The 22,630-nt window shown below is 41.8% G+C and overlaps 1 protein-coding gene across 9 annotated transcripts in view; it reads right to left on the bottom strand.

Moving 5' to 3' along the window:
• LOC118357857 (muscarinic acetylcholine receptor M4-like) overlaps positions 1–22,630 on the bottom strand; it is a 158,318-nt gene that overhangs the window by 68,961 nt on the left and 66,727 nt on the right. For all 9 annotated transcript variants that reach the window (XM_035735190.2, XM_035735179.2, XM_035735185.2 and 6 more), the window contains 3 exons: positions 15,069–15,208; positions 5,409–5,519; positions 4,919–5,106 (listed from right to left, as the gene is read on the bottom strand). In XM_035735190.2, the coding sequence (XP_035591083.1) occupies positions 4,919–5,106; positions 5,409–5,519; positions 15,069–15,208 (439 nt within the window). The remainder of the gene's footprint in view (positions 1–4,918; positions 5,107–5,408; positions 5,520–15,068; positions 15,209–22,630) is intronic.

Raw genomic sequence — 22,630 nt, 5'->3', positions numbered from 1 at the left:
GTCAGTCACCTGTCCACCTGCTAACTGAACTGCAGGACCTTTTTAGAGTGGACGTTTTCCCACAGTATAGACTTGACAGGTACAAATGCATTTAGGTTTTCGCCTTAGAAGGGACGACAGGACGTTTTCAGTGATGGATTCCACCCATATACCTTAACGACGCCTCCTCTTAATAAGTAGATGACAGACGAGCCTTGGTTGGTTAACCACAAAGAAAAAAAACAATGTTCAGTACAAAAACTGTGTGGTGACGTTTCGGATCTAAGATGATTCTCATTCAAACCATTAAACCATAGTTCAGTAAAAAAAAAAAAAAGTAAACATAAGATTTGAAAGATAATTTCTCCCTCACCCCACACATATACGGTTTAACCTGTGTAATTACACGCTTTTCAAAATACTGAACGTTTCCAGTCATTAAATTGGAAGGGTTTCTTAACGACTCAGATAGTAAATGGTAAGTCCTGGGCGTCCTCTATTGCTACTGTTGATTAGTCAAATATCCTCAGTCTATTCTCCATATCCCCATCGAACAGAGGGAGGCGCCATTTAAATCCTCTTCGGTGGAGTAAGACAGCGTCTGCTTTATTGCTCTGCCCTGTATCATCTCCCAAGCGTGGCCCCAAAAACACAGGTGTTGAGGGAACGTTTCCTCCGTACCCACACGGCCTCTATTGGCACATCAGAGGACCAGACTCTCTCTCTCTCTCTCTCTCTCTCATAAATGATCATTTGGCGTCATAATGGAACTCAGGCGCTTTAGCTTCATCGCTGTCCTGACAAATTGATTGCGGCTGATTTACCTGATCGGTGGGGCTATTAGGGCTTTCCGAAGTGTGTCGCTGCCTTAATGAAAGCAGGTGGGAAGTGTCACCTTGTGTTTAATACTCTCCTCTGCACAAAACACAGGGTGTCAGAATGGCTGGAGGGGACTCGACTCAAACGGAATCTTGGCTAAAGTCACTTTGCAAGGTGGGTGTAACAGAGATGCTGGTTGGTTTCTTTCTTGGGGATCATTCGGGAATACGATAAATCAGAGCTACTTAACTAAAATGACATATTAGGCCTTGCACAAAAGTGAAAGTAAGACCCTGGGCAAGAGTGTTCTTTGAGCCAGCTATTCTGCCAAAGCATAAATAGGGTAGGTGTGTAATGACTCTTATTATCATAAAATGCGATCATCCTCTCACAACAGTGCTGCTAATCCATATCAAATGAACACGTCGAGCAATGTTTCAAGAGTTGGGTCTGAGGAGTGTGCTGTTCAATGCGATGTGCGGAGGAGGCGTGTTCCCAATGCCTGCTCTATCCAACAGCAACACTCCATCAGGAATGCACTGGAGAGAGCTGCTAAAGAGTCACTTAAGGCATCACAGCCGTGGAGATGCTGATTGGTCAAACCAGCCAGCTCACAGTATGTGGATGGATGACTCAGATCCGAATGATACGCAAATATAATTTCACTTTGACCTACAGTCAATTTGCACACACCAGTAATATTATGATGAATAAATTCAGGTTTTAATCATTAAACACCTTTTCTTTGTGTTGAGTAATATTAGGCTTCCTGATAGTAGTGTTTTGTATCTCCATAATTTGCATACAATACCTCCATCTACCACTGAAAACTCCTTGGATGATATATATCAGATAATATTAGATATTATGAAACCTAACTTCAGGTTTGGGTAAGGAAGTAGGTATCATGTAAGAATCTCTTACAGCGTTTCATCTCCAGCGTTTCTTATATAAGAGGGACTCAAGTCTTTTTTCATGGGAAGGAAAACACTCCACTTCAAGAAACAGGCCCATTTCCACTGGAGAGTAGCGGCGTCTGAGCAGTCAACTTTTGAAGGGCGGCGGGTCGGAGTCAAAACAATCAACCTTAATTACCGCCGAACTCCTGAACACCTGTCAAGAGAATCCTCTCGTAGCTCAACCTGCATGACGAGGACCATGGCAGAATGAACAGACACGGTCAGAACTGCTTCCAAGTGAGGTACAGTTAGTACACTCCTACATACAGCACAGTGGCTCTCTATCTCCTTGCTATGCTATATAACCATTATACCAGTCATTGGTACATGAACAACAATAGGGGAGTAGAAACAGAGATAAATGATAAGTGCCGGATACGATTGGACGAAAGGTGAAAGGCCCTTGATCGCAAAGGCTTGGCATGAGAGCTTGCTTTCGATTCCTCGCCAGGTGTTTGTTTCAGTCATTCATTTGTAATGAGTATAATGGGAGGTGTGGTAATGCTCTCACAACGTAATGCCTCGTGTACAACATTCCAGCCGAGCCGAAATGGACTGTGGTGCTCTGTTTGTGGATGCGGACTCTTATGGAATTGAGTCTAAAACCCCTATAGTAGTACCTTAAAAAGGCCCAGACACACAAAACCATGCAGACCATGCAGGTCTCATTTTCTCTGATAGCGCTCACTTTCCCAGATGTGCCACTGGGAAACATAAAGACACAGTCATGAAAATTATATTTCAGTGCCCCAAGAGAGACGTGTTTTGGATGAGACCCAATATCACGACATCTATTTCTGTGATCTGTTACTAAGACAGTTAATGCAGAGATATCAGGTAATTGGTATTGCTATATTACAGACAAGTAATGGTCCACTTCACCTGACTTTGGAACCAAGGGCAATTTCACTTCTTTTTAAAATGTTATTTATTTTTTACTTCACATTGATTATGTCCAGCACCACCTCAACATCAACATATGTGAAAATGGCACCTTTCTGTTTTGTAGTAAAAAAGAGAGGAAGTATAAGTATTTCCAAATGACATCATTGATGTGCATCATGTGATTTTAACCAATTATGAGTAGGCATTGCCTACGAATTGGTTGATGATGTCATTGGAAAGACACGGTATCTTCCTCTATCTTTTTTTTTTACCACAAAATATAGAAACACGGCATTTGCACATACAGTATGGTGATGTTGGGGTGGTGCTGAAGATGACGAATAGGAAGTTGAAAAATTGTGAAATGTACCTTTAATTAACTAAATAAGTATTTGCTTCCTGTAGCCAGGTTCTGTATAAGCCTTTAGTGCATGCCTTTGAGGTCTTTGTTCTGCTCTGTATGGAATGAGGTCAAGGAGGATGTTAAGAATGATTGCAATTAGGTTAAGTCTTAAATGCCAAATGAAAAGGATTCTATAAAAAGTGAATTCAATTATGACGCTACTAATTTGCCAGGTTGTATTTCCTGACAGCAACGAGGAACAAATTCCCCATTCATGAAAAAACACAACCATTGTAGAAATGCACTGAAACAGAACAGCAGAAAGTGTTGTGCAGTAAAACGGAAATTCAGTGATGGGGTGATCATGACCATCACCGACTATCCAAGATGGTCACTAGCTGATATGATTAATCACAAGACCAGAATGGTGATTTACACAGTTCACTCGCTCAATTAATGACACATTTATGCTTGAGGGGAGCGTTGGGCTCTCTGCGTATATATTGCATATTGTGACTTACCTGTTAAGACATCACATAGTTGAACAGCTCAGTATTATGAAAACGATATACAGTGCCTTCGGAAAGTATTCAGACCGCTACACTTTTTCCACATTTTGTTAAGATTCCAGCCTTATTCTAAAATGTATTAAATAGTTTTTCCCCTCATCAATCTACACACAATACCCAATATTAACAAAGCAAGAACAAGTTCAGATTTTTTTGCACATTGATTTAAAAATAAAAAAGGGAAATATCACATATACATAAGTATTGGATGGTGAACCTGAGCGCTCTGGAGCAGATTTTCATCAAGGATCTCTCTGTTCTTTGATACGTTCATCTTTGCCTCCGTCCTGACTAGTCTCCCAGTCCCTGCTGCTGACAAACATCCCCATAGCACGATGCTGCCACCACCATGCTTCACCGTAGGGATGGTGCCAGGTTGCCTCCAGATGTGATGCTTGGCATTCATGCCAAAGAGTTAAATTTCCTCCAGATTCAATCTTGGTTTCCTCAGACCAGAGAATTTTGTTTCTCATGGTCTCAGAGTCTTTAGGTGCCTTTTGGCAAACTCCAAGTGGGCTGTCATGTGCCTTTTCCTGAGGAGTGGCTTCCGTCGAGCCACTCTACCATAAAGACCTGATTAGTGGAGTGCTGCAGAGATGTTTGTCCTTTTGGAAGGTTCTCCCATCTCCACAGAGGAACTCGGGAGCTCTGTTAGAGTGACCTTCAGGTTCTTGGTCACCTGTCTGACCCTTCTCTCTCGATTGCTCAGTTTGGCCAGGCGGCCAGCTCTAGGAAGAGTCTTGGTGGTTCCAAACTTCTCAATTTAAGAATGATGGAGGCCACTGTGTTCTCGGTGACCTTCAATGCTGCAGAATTATTTTGGTACCCATCCCCAGATCTGTGCCTCGACACAACCCTGTCTCTGAGCTCTACGGACAATTCCTTCAACCTCATGGCTTGGTTTTTGCTCTGACATGCACTGTCAACTGTGGGACCTTATATAGACAGGTGTGCCTTTCCAAATCATGTCCAACCAATTGAATTTACCACAGGTGGACTCCAATCAAGATGTAGAAACATCTCAAGGATAATCAATGGAAACGGGGAGCACCTGAACTAAATTTAGAGTCTCATAGCAAAGGGTCTGAATACTTTTGTAAATTAGGTGTTTCTGTTATTTTCTTTTTATAAACTAGCAAAACATTTGAAAAACCTGTTTTCACTGTCATTATGGGGTATTGTGTGTAGATTGACGAGGATTTGTATTCATTTAATACATTTTAGAATAAGTCTATAACGTAACAAAATGTGGAAAAAGTCAAAGGGTCTGAATACTTTCCAATGTCATTGTAGATCTAGTAGACAGGGTAAATGCTGGAGGGACTGGAGGAGAGAGACATGGGTATAGATATAGGTAGACCTACTGTCTGTTGCTTCGGAGGCCCGGAATGTGCTGGGATCTCGGTCGGTCTGTGTTTCGGCATTCTGAAGCTGTGGGATGGGTGTCTGTGTGCCTTGTGATGTCACAACGGGGGTAGGGTGACGGGGCTGGAGACCGATGGCGTTCATAAGCCCCATGTCCCTTTCAGACCTCAAGGGGGCCCTGCTGCTTCTGCAAAACACAGCCACATGGCCAACGCTGATAAAGGCCATATGGATGTAAGTGTGTGTATGACACTTGAGTGTTGGCATTGCATTTAGTTGAAAAACAACTTACTGTGCTGCCTTTACCTTTGACAGACGTGTAAGCACAGTTCAGAGAACACCTGCTAGACAGAGGACTTACATATCTCCATTGAAAAAAAAAAAAAAAAACTCTACTTGCCACCCCCCCCCCTTCTCTGAAAGCCACATTTACCTAACTATTGTTCTCACACACACCATCCTCAAAGGCCTGCCCCAGCCAATTCTCACCCTGGTCGCTCTCCGTTGCGGCTCCCACCAGTACCACCGCCTCGATTGTTGTTGACAGCAAATACGGACTCACTGTGCTCAGTGGGGCCGTCTCCGTCTAACTGGGCATCTCTGGAGGGGAGAGACGAAGGAGAGAGAAAGAGATCAAAAAGAGAGGGCGAGAAAGAAACAAAGAAAAGGAAAGAGAGAGAGACATTGTACAATGAGTCAGTGCTATCATGTCATCATTAATGTTTTATAATTTGGTCATATTTGTATGTTAAATCAGAGAACTAAAAAATGTTCAGTTCCAATGTCCCACTTGTCATGTCAGACCTATACAGCAGGTTATGCTAAAGCTTTAAATAAGTTACAGTATTTCAAGCAAAAAAGGATGTATTGTACATCATAAAACAAAATGTTTTGCTAGACAGAATGAGCAGTCCATACATTACCAACAAGCAAATCCCTCACAATGGTCCCCAGCATTAAGATGAAAAGTCTTTAGTGCTGCTTCATTGCATCATAGCTCAGAATGACACAACATTGACTGAGGCAGGTTGTCAGACCTGGATGCATCCACAACTGTGATTTCATCGGATAAAAATAAATTCAGGGCAAGCACTCCAGCTATCTTCGGTGTAGAGTATAAATAAAATGTACATCATTTTACCTTGCAGTGAAACAGTTGAGATTGTTTTCATAATACTGCACTGGTCTGAGAATCTGACCAATAAGTGTCTGTTCCATTGGTGTTGAGGCATAGAATGTGGTGTTGAACCATAAAATAACCTTAAGATCTTCAATTCACATTTAAAACATTCCTGTCCAGTAGGATTGGATTACATCTTTAAACAGAGACGGAATGGCACTGGAGTTCACCTAGGGGCACCCTTGGTATTTGAATCCTGCAAAATTATCCATAATTATTTCTTAAGTGGGGGCGGCAGGTAGCCTAGTGGTTAGAGCGTTGGGCCAGTAACCAAAAGGTTGCTCGATTGAATCCCCGAGCAGACAAGTTAAAAATCTGTCGTTATGCCCCTGAACAAGGCACCTAACCCAATCATTGTAAATAAGAATTTGTTCTTAACCGACTTTCCTAGTTAAAAAAAAGGTTAAATAATTTGTAAAAAATTAACGTGTTTTTTAAGCGCATTGTTTTTTTTATCAAAGTTTAGTTTTTTGATAGCTTAGCAAGTATAGAACATAAGAATTTTTCGCTTTTTAAATCATCAAAGTTAAATTAGTTAACATATTTGGCTACTTCTCCAACCTCTCCAATCAACTAGCCAATTGTTTGGATTCAAATACCAGCAGAGCTAGATCTTTCTAGCTCCTCATCTCCTGGACCAAAGGCTGGATGAAAAGACTCAAATGGCAGAAAACTTCATTTACACATCACAGACAAACTGAATTGGTCCACTCACACTGACAGCGTCGTGAAGAAGGCGCAGCAGCGCCTATTCAACCTCAGGAGGCTGAAGAAATTTGGCTTGTCACCAAAAGCACTCACAAACTTCTACAGATGCACAATCGAGAGCATCCTGGCGGGCTGTATCACCGCCTGGTACGGCAACTGCTCCGCCCTCAACCGTAAGGCTCTCCAGAGGGTAGTGAGGACTGCACAACGCATCACCGGGGCAAACTACCTGCCCTCCAGGACACCTACACCACCCGTTGTTACAGGAAGGCCATAAAGATCATCAAGGACATCAACCACCCGAACCACTGCCTGTTCACCCCGCTATCATCCAGAAGGCGAGGTCAGTACAGGTGCATCAAAGCTGGGACCGAGAGACTGAAAAACAGCTTCTATCTCAAGGCCATCAGACTGTTAAACAGCCACCACTAACATTGAGTGGCTGCTGCCAACACACTGTCATTGACACTGACCCAACTCCAGCCATTTTAATAATGGGAAATGATGTAAATATATCACTAGCCACTTTAAACAATGCTACCTTATATAATGTTACTTACCCTACATTATTCATCTCATATGCATATGTATATACTGTACTCTACATCATCGACTGCATCCTTATGTAATACATGTATCACTAGCCACTTTAACTATGCCACTTTGTTTACTTTGTCTACACACTCATCTCATATGTATATACTGTACTCGATACCATCTACTGTATGCTGCTCTGTACCATCACTCATTCATATATCCTTATGTACATATTCCGTATCCCCTTACACTGTGTATAAGACAGTAGTTTTGGAATTGTTAGTTAGATTACTTGTTGGTTATCACTGCATTGTCGGAACTAGAAGCACAAGCATTTCGCTACACTCGCATTAACATCTGCTAACCATGTGTATGTGACAAATAACATTTGATTTGATTTGATTTGAGAAGGATTCCTCAGACGTTTTGAACAGATTAAAACAACCCTGCGTAAGGACCTTAAGAACAGCCTCTCGATACGGGCTCCTACGGAAAACATGGTGAGGACGACGAGGCGGTAGGAGACTAATTAACAAACCAAAGTCTATTGTATGCACTAACAATGAGAGTACCGGAGTTAGGTGATCACGGACGGGCCTGGCCATTTCTGCAGGCTGACCCTCAGGCAAATTACGTCACCCACTCCAAGGCAATTACAGTCCATACCGAGAGCAGTGAACCAACCAAAATGTAATGAACGTTTTTTCCACCAATGCCTTCACACATCGTGCACTCTACAATCTTCAAGGCTTAACAAGTCTCCTCTTTTGTATGAGTTCATGTCAGAGAATGATTTTGACCTGATCTGCCTCACTGAAAAATGGCACAAAGAGGGGGACTATTAGCATCTAAATGCGGCAGCTCTGCCTGGATATAAATACATTGTAAAGGCGCGCGGCCTGAGTTTTGTGAACTATTAACCTCTGTACTCTAAATCCTCTCCAACATTGTAATTTTGGGTGACTAACATCCATGTTGACTCACCAAAGTGCTCTAAGGCTGCTGCCTTCCTTAACATGCTGGACTGCCTAAACCATGTGCAACATGGAAATGTTCCCCACCCACAATCGTTGACACACACTACATTATCACCGGAGATGTCCCTGCCTCTAACTTGGATGTCCTCGAACCTGGGTGTATCTGACCACAAGCCTGTGACATGGTCTGACTGCTCCCATTCCGCTCCAACGCCAAAAGGGGGCCTTTCAATTCTGCCACCTTAGGAAACTTAACACACCCCTCTTCCTGGAACACATCTAGCCCACCTTTGAGTCTGACTGCAGTGAGCTGGCCCTCGACGACATGGTCAACCTGTATTACAGCACTATGGGTAATACCCTGAACATCACTGCTCCCGAAAAAACACGAAAGTAACCTTCCAACACTCTTCAACCCGGTTCACCGATGAACCGCACAGAATGAAGACTCATGGCCGTAAGCTTCAGAGGCATTGGAGGAAGGACGGCTTCACTGTCCATCTACTGGCCTACAAAGACCACCACGCAAAGAAGCTATTCTGCTGCCCTAAAAGCAGCACGATCAGCCTTCTACTCCACCATGATCGACAACAACAAAAGCTAACCTCAGAATCCTCTTTCTCAACCATCAACCACCTTCTCAAGCCTGCAAACTCATCTGAGCAGTGCAATCGGAACTTTTAAATGGGCCTTAAAACACGTTTCTTCTGACTGTCTTTCTTATAGTCCTAACCTGGGAAGTCCTTTTAGGACCTAGCCTAATACTGCCATTTCCTGCCTTGATTCTAAATGTATGATGTTTTTAGTGTATATATATTTTGCTTATGTAGAGCTATGAGACGACACAGTAGGTGACTAGTTAAATAAAATAAAAAATGTTAATTCAAAGTGCTATACAAATTAAATGTATTATTATTATTATTACTACTACTACTATATTAAATACATTTTCCAGTTCTCTTGTATACTTTTTATGCAGTACTGAAAGTAGTGCTGACGAGCTAAAAGTGGTCCCAAAAATTGCATACAACGTCATATATGTGCAGCTTTCTGCACCACGTCATTGCTCTCTCTTGCTCTGCTGTGTGTGAATCTTGCTAGCTGCCACTCAAATGGCAAGGGGCTGAAGCTCATTGGCTATAACTTTAATAGCTAGGGGGCTGGGCCGTGTGAGGGGAATTTAGGGAAAGGGGGCAGCACAGCTTCCAGAAAAACAGTCGCTTTCAATTTCTTTTTAGTTAGTTAGTTACATTTTAGTTAATTTAGTTAACAGTAATTCTGCTCATAGATTATGCATGTATGAACTAAACATTCAGCCCTAAATGGGAGGTTAAAAAATACTTATTAATCACCATAGTTACAGAGCATGTCTTTAAGTCACACCCAAATAGTATTGTGGCCTGAGTGTTGGGAGAATGCAAGCCCTCCATAAAGCCTGGTTACATTGAATAGCTAGAGATAGTCAAGCAGTTGGTTACTGGGAAGACAGCACCATTTAAATGCATCTATCAGCTGTATCTTATCAGACAGATTAATAAACTGCATCTTATTAGAAGGATTAATAAAATGCATCTTATTAGAAGGATTAATAAGATGCATCTTATTAGAATAATTAATCAACTGCATCTTATTAGCTGGAAATGAGCAAAATAATTTTCCATGTTCCATTAATCCCCAACTCCATTTTATTAGAAGGATTAATAAACTGCATCTTATTAGAAGGATTAATAAATAGCATTTTATTAGAAGGATTAATAAATAGCATTTTATTAGAAGGATTAATAAAATGCAGTTTATTAGCTGGAAATTAGCAAAATAATTTTCCATGTTCCATTAATCCCCAGCTGCATTTTATTAGAAGAATTAATAAACGGCATCTTATTAGAAGGAAACGGGCAAAATACGTTTCCATGTTCCATTAATCCCCAGCTGCATTTTATTAGAAGGATTAATAAGCTACATCTTATTAGAAGGATACGAGCTAAATAAGTTTCCATGTTCCATTAATCCCCAGCTGCATTTTATTAGAAGGATTAATAAGCTGATTCTTATTAGAAGGATACGAGCTAAATACATTTCCATGTTCCATTAATCCCAAGATGCATTTTATTAGAAGGATTAATAAACTCAGCTGCATCTTATTAGAAGGATACGAGCAAAATAAGTTTCCATGTTCCATTAATCCCAAACTGCATTTTATTCGAAGGATTAATGAACTGCATTTTATTAGAAGGAAACGAGCAAAATAAATATCCATGTTCCATTAATCCCCAGTATCAGTGGACAAGCAGCAGAGTCAGCGAATCAGCAGCCTGTGAGAGACACTGATAAGTCATGTACACTTAACGACCCTTCCGCTACAACCGTTAATTAAAATAAGTATGAGACAGGGAAATGAAATACTTGATAAGAAACTGAGCAACGGCTCTTTTTGGGGTAGTTACCATGGATCTAGGAAAACTGCTGGCAGGCATCACATTGGGAAGATCGAGCACAAAAGTGGATATCTCATATGGACTGTTCTTCTTTCTCATGCCGGGAGGTAAATAAACAGTATGTGTATATTTACAAAGACCATATTCTGGTGTGTAAACAGTGCAGTTGATGGACTGGTGTGCTGAAAGAAAAAATGGATGAGAGAGAGAGAGGGAGAAAGAGGGGATATTCTATTCACTCACTCCCTCAGGCAAAAATAATATATCTGAGAGACAAATTGAGTGCATGACACTTAAAATCGCTGGAACGGCAGCCCCTGACATGCTACTGCTTTCAAACCTGTCAAATTGTCTGCTTTACAACAAGCACACCAGGCAGTCGAAGAGACCTGCCCAAATCCCCAAAGGAGGAAGACAATCTGTGTCTTCTCTTATTTGCATAAAACCTGGGGGGGGTTATTATCTTAAGATATAACATTGAGCTCTGCAAATATCACCAGAATGATTCAACATTAGACACATGCATATGTTATTTTGACATAAGCTTGGACAGGCCCAACTCAAACCTGTGTCTGAGCCAGTAATTGGGTATGGGCACTGTTTGCTTATTCATAATTGTCTTGGATAACATGTAGCAGATGAGGTTCATTAGCAAGCACAGTACAACGTCCAGCTGTAGTGAGTGCAGTTTTGCTAGAATCTCCTTTAACACACTTAGAACAAGACTAAGACCTGGAATAGAGAAAAGTTTGGACAGAGCTGAAGCCTCAACTGTTTTGCCAAAGGTCTTAAAATGCCTCCATAAAAAGGAATAATGAGAGCTCTTCCTCAGGGCTCCTTTACCCAGCAGTCTCTGGGTGACTGGCCTGTTCTCCTCCAGCTGTTCCAAACTCAGGCGGACACAGATCCGCGCCACTGCTCCACCTCACGACAGTTAAGAGGCATTTATGGGATACCAGTATGTGATGATGATGATGGATGGCGATGATGATACACATTAAGTACTATAGAGAGAAGGTGCTGGATATCATGAGTGTGCATCTGATTTTACAAGTCCCTACATTTTCTGCTTTAAATGTAAGAAAGCCACTGTGTAAAGTGAGAAGCAGGAGCGGGATAATCAAGTTGAGGATATATTTCCTGAGGTACCGGTACATGTGAAACCCTGGTTCTAGCCGGACAACTAATCAAAGTCTGCATTTAACCTGATGTAGACCCTGTACTAACTACCTGCACCATTAAGAGTATTTGGCCCGTGAAAAGCTGACATTTTAGACCTCCAAGCACACTAGCCGTGAATCTGAAAGGGAGTTGAAGTATACAATCCAAGAAAAGCTGCCAGGAACAGAATACATGGCGGTTCAAACTTTCAGGAGATAGATAAAGAAATAATATTGACAGTATTTGGACCAAGAGGGGGAAAGTTATTATTTTATGAGACTATTTCCCAAAACAAGGCCACTCTCTCTCTCTCTCTGTCCTGATCTCATTTCAGTTTCATCAGCAACAACATGTCCATGCTCCCGGAGCAAAGCTGCTTACAGCACAGCATGCTTGATCAAATAAAATAAAAAGTCAAATTGCATTATTTCTCATGCTGCTATTCTATATAATAAAACAGAAAGGCCACACCAGGCACGCAAAATTGAATTATGGGGGTGAAAAAAAAATAATCAAACCCACAACAACCATCTACACCTGCCAGCGAAATTGGGCTGTAAATACAAAGTTCTACCCAAATCCCCCAAAAACTAGGACAATGGAAGACAACGGAATGTGAGATATTTTGGTGAGGGATAACCAATAAGCTGAGAAATCAGACAGTCAGAGACGGTGAGTAAGTCTGTGCAACAGCTGAGATTGACAGGCTTGCTGCTGTTAGAACACAGCTGTTTCGATTCGGCTTTCTAAGATGATTGGCCTCTGCCCAACTGCTTCCAGTGCCCATGGTCCCAGTGCCTTCTGTTGCTAAAGAGGTTACTTTGACTACACTATGACCAACAGATCTCTGCTTAGACTGTACTCCACTTGTGGGGCAAACAACCACTTTTCCACTCAATTGGCATTTGGTCAAGGTATAAAGGTGGCTATCAGTACAAACCTGTGGACTGTAGTAAAACAAATATGAATCAAGAGGATGGTCATCATCAAAGAAAGGGCTGATTGAATTACCAATCCCCTCAACAGTCGATCACCCAAAACGGCTGACAATCATGGTTTGCTCTGATTCATGTCAAACTGAACGCAGTGAGACATTGATAGGCTGTTTTGGCTTGGAGAGAAATCACCAGTAAAACTGAAATGTGGATGGGGGAAAAAAGGACACTTCTTCGAGAAAACAAGCAGCCTTAAATTGTTTTTCATCTGAGCAGAAAATGAAATATTATGGGTTGTAAGGAAAAAAATAAAAATCATTGATTGAAGAAGATGTCAGGGTTCTCGTGAAAACGTACAGAGCGAGGAAACTGCCTCTTCTTCGGAGAAGCCTGCCTGTGGGCAAATCAGGAAACATTGCTCTCACGCTGCTTCAGACTGCCAACACATATGAGGTGCCGGATATTCAAATGCAGCTGAAAATGCAGATGTCTCAGTAGCGAAGACGACGTGTGCATCGTTGCTGATCCATCTCTACTAGGTATCCTAGAGAGAGGGTGTATGTACAGCAACATGCTGCCTCGCTACTGTGGTAGTGCTGCTATTCGAGGTCCGGCCATACACGAGCTCCTGCTGTAAAATCCCCTTAGACATGTTTGATCATATCATTTACACAACACAAGAGAATACAAACACATACGCATCCTGGGATTCTGGTCTTTATTCCCCTCTTTCAATGATCCCTGCTCGACAGTGTAGTAGGAGATGAGTTACTGATTGCAGCTCAACTGTTTCTACCATTAGTAAACACACAGGGATATAATAATTGGTCTCCCGAGTGGCGCAGCGGTCTAAGGCACTGCATCTCAGTGCTCGAGGCGTCACTAAAGAAACCTTGGTTCGAATCCAGGCTGTGTCACAACTGGTCCCATAAGGTGGCGCACAATTGGCCCTGTGTCGTCTGGGTTTGGCCGGGGTAGGCCGTCAATTGTAAATAAGAATTTGTTATTAACCGACTTGCCTAGTTAAATAAAGGTTACATTTTAAAAAATCATTTGAAAAATACGCTTTCCCCAATAGGGATGTGGAGTCTATGCCGCAGTGGTGTACAGTATGTGTGCCTGTGAGTGAGGCAGTATGTCCATGGGGAGTACTGTGAGTGTTCTTCCTCTTGTGATGTTTGTTTGGTTATTATGCACCTGTGGTGCTCTGCGTGTGCAGGAATGCTATTACTGAATTTTACAGATCACAATTAGGGCTTCACGATTATAGATGCGGTTGTAAGTCTCTCTTGCATGTACAGTGATTCTCTGGGTAAGATTATGGTTGGATCATTAAAAAAGGCTGACAGAGACAATTTTGCTGTTGATGAATTGCAACGTCTTTAGGGATGTTTTTAGATGTAAATTCCCCAAATTTCCTCTTCAAAATCAGATAACATTTGTCTAGTCTTAACTATTGCTGTTCGTAAACTTTTGGTTTGTCACTAAGGTTTGTCATTTCTATGTGTAGAAAATAGTATTTGTTCATAATGCACATTTTACTGTTGTTGTATGATATAGTTTTTGTTATTCGAAGTAACAAAGCAGGCCCGGGGGCTAGGGAGAACAAATCATTCTTCCACTAACACCAGACAATGTATTTCAGACAGCCAGACAGAACGGAGAAAAACATAACTGAGAAACTTTATGAAGAGTGAGTGAGAACAAGCTCCTCTGACTTGACTTAGCTGATGACAGCTGGCTGAATAAGTCAGTGGGCGCTCCATCGATCCAACTCTCCCTGCCCTGCCTGCCTGCCGTGGGTGGGTGCGGAGCTGCTGCCTGCCTTCCCGAATGCCAAAGGCTTTAAAGCCATGAGCACTGGGACTCTCGGGCCATTACGTAACCACACAAATGAGGGGATTCTTGTCCTCAGCAGAAACATATATTTATCTAAAGCAGGGATAGAAAACACACTAATTGCCTATTCGTTTTTTTCACTCTTTCCATACAAATGTAAAACAAATACATGGCATGTAGAGAAATGTGCTATGGGATAAATCTAGCCACAGGCCACTCCTGATGTAAACATACTGTGGTAGTGAGAGAAGAGGTAGTGAGGACAAACTTAGTTCTCTAAGCCAGGGGCAGGTTGCACTGTGCGAGAGGGAAGGCAAGAAAGAGAGAAAGATAGAGAAACCAAGGTACTATACAAAGAGTGTGTAGTGCAGACTCACACAGGTCTGCAGATGACTAGGTCTCCCTTGTTGGTCCCGTAGGCAAGACCCAGGCCAGGTTCTGGGAGCCAGCGGGCCGAGTTGATGCTGACGTGTCTCCGCTGATCAGCGGCCATGGGGTACACCACATCAAACATTCTCTAGGGGGGAATGGGGACATATGGAAATAAATCAATTACAGCCACAGCAAAGAGCATCACTATTGTCCCAATATGATACAAACCCAACATCTTAAACATTTTACTGTTTTTATATAATTTTATTGCATTAGCGCCATCTTCTCATGAGCTTTATTTTTCACATTAGATTAGCATGTTATCGCATATTAATTAATTTCATGTTAATATATTGGTTATCAATTATCCCGATGATTCAGAACCTGAGACATAATCTGTTACTAATGTGGGAATAGCAGAACAATACTAGACCTTTAGTCTGTCTGCTGAAGTAGAGAGCCGCTTCTTAGCGGTTGGCTGTTCCCTCAATTGAATCAAGTTCAGGAGGGACGTTGTTGGAGTGCTCATTTAAGAGCAGCCACCTTGGCTTGTCACGCTAATTCTCAATATGACTAGCCAAAACTGCTGCTATGACAACCATATCAGGTGACACACACGGGTACTACTTCCTGCCTCTGCGTTGTCTGCCTCTAACCTTGTGAAGCGAAGATGAATGACCACATATACCTGTCTGTCCACATCTGCATACATTTTACACCACTCAGACAAAATAGGGAGAAATAACAAAGGAGAGGGGGGAAAAGGCTGTTTCATTCATCTTCAAACGTAGGAGCAAAACAGAATAATTGGGGATCTGCATAAGAGCTGTCAGCTCAGAGAACCTCGGACTGTCTACGCTGCCATAACTTGGGCGGTGTGTCAGTTGTGCTCGCAGGGAATGCAAAATGTTCAACGTAGAAATTCAGAACACATCTAACACGGTCCCCTTTTGCTATGATATGTAAGAGTCATAATTTCAATTTTGAACAAAAAAGAACAAGTTACATATACTACCATTCAAAAGTTTGGGGTCACTTAGAAATGTCTTTATTTTTTGTCCATTAAAATCAGATCAAATTGATCAGACATATAGTGTAGACATTGTTAATGTTGTAAATGACAATTGTAGCTTGACCAGTCTCAATGTCAACAGTGGACAGGCAACTCTGGGGTGTTGGCCTTCTAGGCAGAGTTGCAAAGAAAAAGCCATATCTCAAACTAGACACTAATGTACATGTCCTCTTGCTCAGTTATGCACCGGGGCCTCCTACTCCTCTTTCTATTCTGGTTAGAGCCAGTTTACGCTGTTCTGTGAAGGGAGTAGTACACAGCGTTGTACGAGATCTTCAGTTTCTTAGCAACGTCTCGCATAGCCTTCATTTCTCAGAACAAGAATAGACTGACGAGTTTCAGAAGAAAGGTATTTGTTTCTGGCCATTTTGAGCCTGTAATCAAACCCACAAATGTTGATGCTCCAGATTCTCACCTAGTCCGAAGGGCAGTTTTATTGCTTCTTTAATTAAAACAACAGTTTTCAGCTGTGCTAACATAATTGCAAAAGGGTTTTCTAATGATCAATTAGCCTTTTAAAATGATAAACTTCGATTAGCTAACACAACATGCAATTGGAGCACAGGAGTGATGGTTGCTGATTATGGGCCTCTGTACGCCTATATAGATATTCCATGGAAAATCTGCCGTTTCCAGCTACAATAACAATGTCTACACTGTATTTCTGATCAATTTGATGCTAATTTAATGGACAGAAAAAATGTTTGAAAAAATTACCAAAAAACCCCAGTGTTGAACGAGAAACTGAAGATCTCGTACAACGCTGTGTACTACTCCCTTCATAGTTTGAGAAACAGACACCTCTCACCGCGACTGGCAGCTTCAATAAATAGTACCCGCAAAACACCAGTCTCAATGTCAATAGTGAAGAGGCGACTCCGTCAATAGTGAAGAGGCGACTTTCTTTGAGTTGCAAAGAAAAAGCCAAATCTCAGACTGGCCAATAAAAAGAAAAGGTTAAGATGGGCAAAAGAACACAGACACTGGACAGAGGAACTCTATAAAAAAAAAAAATTAAAACAGGTCGCTAGGTGTAGGCTAGACCATAAGCAAATAGGTCAACAGGGATATGACTAAAGAGATAATCAGGGAGATTTTTCCACAAATAGACAGGTATTTCCCTTTCCATGGTAGCAAGAGCTTATCTATTTTTGCTAACTTTCTATTAACATTCATCGGAGTGAGATAATTTCTTTCTTTCTGCATATGAATACCGAGTATGTCCACATCACCATCAGACCATTTCATTGATAAACTACACGGTAATGTAAATGTTGTATTTATTTGTGATCCAACACTCATAATTTGGTTTTAATCAAGAGAGGATAGAAAAAGTATCTAGATCCTCTGAGGCTGTAGAGGGATCTAAATTGTGGATTTAAAAGAAAATAATCATCAGCGTACAATGACACTTTTGATTTTAAGCCCTGGATTTCTAAACCCTTAATATTATTGTTGGATCTGATTTTAACAGCTAACATTTCAATGACAATAATAAATAGATATGCCGATAGTGGACAGTTTGTTTTACTCCTTTAGACAGTTTAAAACTTTGAGAAGTAGTCATTATTTACTATTTTACACAAAGGGCTACTATACATGATTTTAACCCATTTAATAAAAGATTCTTCAACATTTAAATATTCCAGGCATTCATAAACTCCTCTCACTGTCAACTGCATTTATTTTCAGCAAACTTAATGTGTAAATATTTGTATGAACATAACAAGATTCAACAACTGAGACAAACTGAACAAGTTCCACAGACATATGATTAACAGAAATTGAATAATGTGTCCCTGAACAAAGGGGGGGTCGAAAATCAAAAGTAACAGTCAGTATCTGGTGTGGCCACCAGCTGCATTAAGTACTGCAGTGCATCTCCTTCTCATGGATTGCACCGGATTTGCCAGTTCTTGCTGTGAGATGTTACCCCACTCTTCCACCAAGGCACCTGCAAGTTCCCAGACATTTCTGGGGAGAATGGCCCTAGCCCTCACCCTCCGATCCAACAGGTCCCAGACATGCTCAATGGGATTGAGATCCGGGCTCTTCGTTGGCCATGGTAGAGCACTGACATTTCTGTCCTGCAGGAAATCACACACAGAACGAGCAGTATGGCTGGTGGCATTGTCATGCCGGAGGGTCATGTCAGGATGAGCCTGCAGGAAGGGTACTACATGAGGGAGGAGGATGTCTTCCCTGTAACGCACAGCGTTGAGATTGCCTGCAATGACAACATGCTCAGTACGATGATGCTGTGACACACCGTCCCAGACCATGACGGACCCTCCACCTCACAATCGATCCTTCTCCAGAGTACAGGCCTCGGTGTAACGCTCATTCCTTCGATGATAAACGTGAATCCGACCATTACCCCTGGTGAGACAAAACCGCGACTCGTCAGTGAAGAGCACTTTTTGCTAGTCCTGTCTGGTCCAGCGACGGTGGGTTTGTGCCCATAGGAGACGTTGTTGCCGGTGATGTCTGGTGAGAACCTGCCTTACAACAGGCCTACAAGCTCTCAGTCCAGCCTCTCTCAGCCTATTGCAGAAAGTCTGAGCAGTGATGTCGGGATTGTGCGTTCCCGGTGTAACTCGGGCAGTTGTTGCAATCCTGTACCTGTCCCGCAGGTGTGATGTTCGGATGTACCGATCCTGTGCAGGTGTTGTTACACGTGGTCTGCCACGGCGAGGACGATCAGCTGTCCGTCCTGTCTCCTTGTAGCGCTGTCTTAGGCGTCTCACAGTACGGACATTGCAATTTATTGCCCTGGAGTCTGCAGTCCTCATGCTTCCTTGCAGCATGCCTAAGGCACGTTCACACAGATGAGCAGGGACCCTGGGCATCTTTCTTTTGGTGTTTTTCAGAGTCAGTAGAAAGACCTCTTTAGTGCCCTAAGTTTTCATAACTGTGACCTTAATTGCCTACCGTCTGTAAGCTGTTTGTATCTTAACCTGTTACTCCTACCCCCTACTTTTTCAAACATTCTGTTAAAAATCGCGCAACATTTCAGCGCCCTGCTGCTCATGCCAGGAATATAGTATATGCATATGATTAGTATGTGTGGATAGTAAACACTCAGACGTTTATAAAACTGGTTAAATCACTGCTGTGACTATAACAGAACGTGCGTTTCATCGAAAAGTGCAGGAAAATCTGATCACTGAAAATGGAAATAAATATCCATGCGCCACTTCCAGGAATTGTTAAAGGTGAACCGAATTAAATGAGGCAGAGGTTTCAGTACCTACAGCTTCCACACGATGTCTAGAGTCTTGTCATTTGCTTCGGCTTTGATTCTTGGTCAACCCGAATCAAGGGAACCGATTCCCTCCGGTCTCCGACCGGATGTTTTGGTTGAGATTTCTCCTGACATTTTTTCCAGACGGACACCTATAGAATTTACATCGCCTCCTGATGAATTTTATCGCTTATTAATGTGTACTAATACCTAAAGTTGCATTACAAAAGTATTTCGAAGTGTTTTGTGAAAGTTTATCGTCAACTTTTTTAATTTAAAAAAATGACGTTACGTTATGAAACGCTATTTTTTTCGTTTATCACACAGTCTTCATAGATCGATATCTAGGCTATATATTTATTTTTATTTTATTTATTTTATTTCACCTTTATTTAACCAGGTAGGCTAGTTGAGAACAAGTTCTCATTTGCAACTGCGACCTGGCCAAGATAAAGCATACCAGTGTGAACAGCCAACACAGAGTTACACATGGAGTAAACAATTAGCAAGTCAATAACACAGTAGAAAAAATGGGCAGTCTATATACAATGTGTGCAAAAGGCATGAGGAGGTAGGCGAATAATACAATTTTGCAGATTAACACTGGAGTGATAAATGATCAGATGGTCATGTACAGGTAGAGATATTGGTGTGCAAAAGAGCAGAAAAGTAAATAAATAAAAACAATATAAAAACAGTATGGGAATGAGGTAGGTGAAAATGGGTGAGCTATTTACCTATAGACTATGTACAGCTGCAGCGATCGGTTAGCTGCTCGGATAGCTGATGTTTGAAGTTGGTGAGGGAGATAAAAGTCTCCAACTTCAGCGATTTTTGCAATTCGTTCCAGTCACAGGCAGCAGAGTACTGGAACGAAAGGCGGCAAATGAGGTGTTGGCTTTAGGGATGATCAGTGAGATACACCTGCTGGAGCGCGTGCTACGGATGGGTGTTGCCATCGTGACCAGTGAACTGAGATAAGGCGGAGCTTTACCTAGCATGGACTTGTAGATGACCTGGAGCCAGTGGGTCTGGCGACGAATATGTAGTGAGGGCCAGCCGACTAGAGCATACAAGTCGCAGTGGTGGGTGGTATAAGGTGCTTTAGTGACAAAACGGATGGCACTGTGATAGACTGCATCCAGTTTGCTGAGTAGAGTGTTGGAAGCCATTTTGTAGATGACATCGCCGAAGTCGAGGATCGGTAGGATAGTCAGTTTTACTAGGGTAAGCTTGGCAGCGTGAGTGAAGGAGGCTTTGTTGCGGAATAGAAAGCCGACTCTTGATTTGATTTTTGATTGGAGATGTTTGATGTGAGTCTGGAAGGAGAGTTTGCAGTCTAGCCAGACACCTAGGTACTTATAGATGTCCACATATTCAAGGTCGGAACCATCCAGGGTGGTGATGCTAGTCGGGCATGCGGGTGCAGGCAGCGATCGGTTGAAAAGCATGGTTTTGGTTTTACTCGCGTTTAAGAGCAGTTGGAGGCCACGGAAGGAGTGCTGTATGGCATTGAAGCTCGTTTGGAGGTTTGATAGCACAGTGTCCAATGACGGGCCGAAAGTATATAGAATGGTGTCGTCTGCGTAGAGGTGGATCAGGGAATCGCCCGCAGCAAGAGCGATTTAATCGAAAAAAAAGACCCAATAGTGATTATGGGACATCTAGGAGTGCCAACAAAGAAGATGGTCAAAGGAAATGAATGTTTTATATTTTATTGTGCGGTTTGTGTAGCGCCGACTATGCTAATTATTTTGTTTACGTCCCCTGCGGGTCTTTTGGGGTGTTACATGCTATCAGATAATAGCTTCTCATGCTTTCGCCGAAAAGCATTTTAAAAATCTGACTTGTTGCCTGGATTCACAACGAGTGTAGCGTTAATTCAATCCCCTTCATGTGTATTTTAATGAACGTTTGAGTTTTAACTAATACTATTAGCATTTAGCGTAGTGCATTTGCATTTCCAGATCTCTAGATGGGACGCCTGCGTGCCAGGTAGGAGCAAGAGGGTAAAACGACCGTTCCACAGGTGCATGTTCATTAATTGTTTATGGTTCATTGAGCATGGGAAACAGTGTTTTAAACCCTTTACAATGAAGATCTGTGAAGTTATTTGGATTTTTACTAATTATAATATATATGCCATTTAGCAGACGCTTTTATCCAAAGCGACTTACAGTCATGTGTGCATACATTCTACGTATGGGTGGTCCCGGGAATCGAACCCACTACCCTGGCGTTACAAGCGCCATGCTCTACCAACTGTGCTACAGAAGGACCATTGAAAGACAGGGTCCTGAAAAGGGGACGTTTCTTTTTTTGTTGAGTTTATATAAACTCCAGTTGTACTTTATCAAAGTCAGCTATGAACACCAGGCCTGGTTTCCCAGATGTTTCATTGTGTTCTATTGTTTCAAGTACTTGCCTTATATTACTTTAAAGTACTTTACTTCCGCTAGGTGCATTTTCCCATATTCCATCCAGTTTGCTCTATTTGTATAATATATTACACTTGATCTTGATTAAGTTCCTCTATTTCTTTTTGTTTTTCCTCTAACTTATTCTGACCCTCTAGGGTACAGTTTTTATTGCTATCTATCTGTACTGTTAGTGCTTCCATTTTCTTTGTTAATATGGACTCTTGACATAAATTGCTTTTGTTTTAGAGATGAGCACTGAATTGCATGGCCTCTGAAGGCACATTTAAAAGTCTCCCATACAATAAGTGGATTGGCTGTACCTATGTTATGTCGGAAAAAGTCAGTTATACATTCTTTTGTCCTAGTAAAAAACAAGTTATCATCCAATAGGCTTCAATTACATTTCTATTATCCTCTCCCACATGTAAATTATGTAAGAGTAATAACATAAATGCCAATCATGTGATGATCCGAGCCAAGTTATTAACGTGAGACCAAACACTTTGAGAAAAACACCTCTTAGTTCACTTATAATCAGAGATGGGCTTTCATGCGCCGTGTGGCAGCTTTAAAAACAAAAACAATATTCAAAATTTGTTCAATTAGATTTAGCTAATTATGGCTCTCTTCAGACCATGTAACTGTTCAGTTAGAAAACTTATGTCACAACAATTTCACCACTGGCAATGTGAAAGGTTTGGAGTTAGAAGAGTTACTGGTGATGTTTCACAGTGCTGTTGATCAACGATCATCAAGACTGTAACAGCAGACAAGTTCCTCTGAAAGAGGTGGTCAGTCAAAGGGCCATGAGCAATCAAGGGGTCGATTAAA

This window comes from Oncorhynchus keta, chromosome 2 (genome assembly GCF_023373465.1).
Source record: "Oncorhynchus keta strain PuntledgeMale-10-30-2019 chromosome 2, Oket_V2, whole genome shotgun sequence".
In the NCBI taxonomy this organism is placed as follows: domain Eukaryota; kingdom Metazoa; phylum Chordata; class Actinopteri; order Salmoniformes; family Salmonidae; genus Oncorhynchus; species Oncorhynchus keta.
The sequence above is the reverse complement of the archived record's forward strand: the minus strand, read 5'-3'. Positions and strand labels throughout refer to the sequence as shown.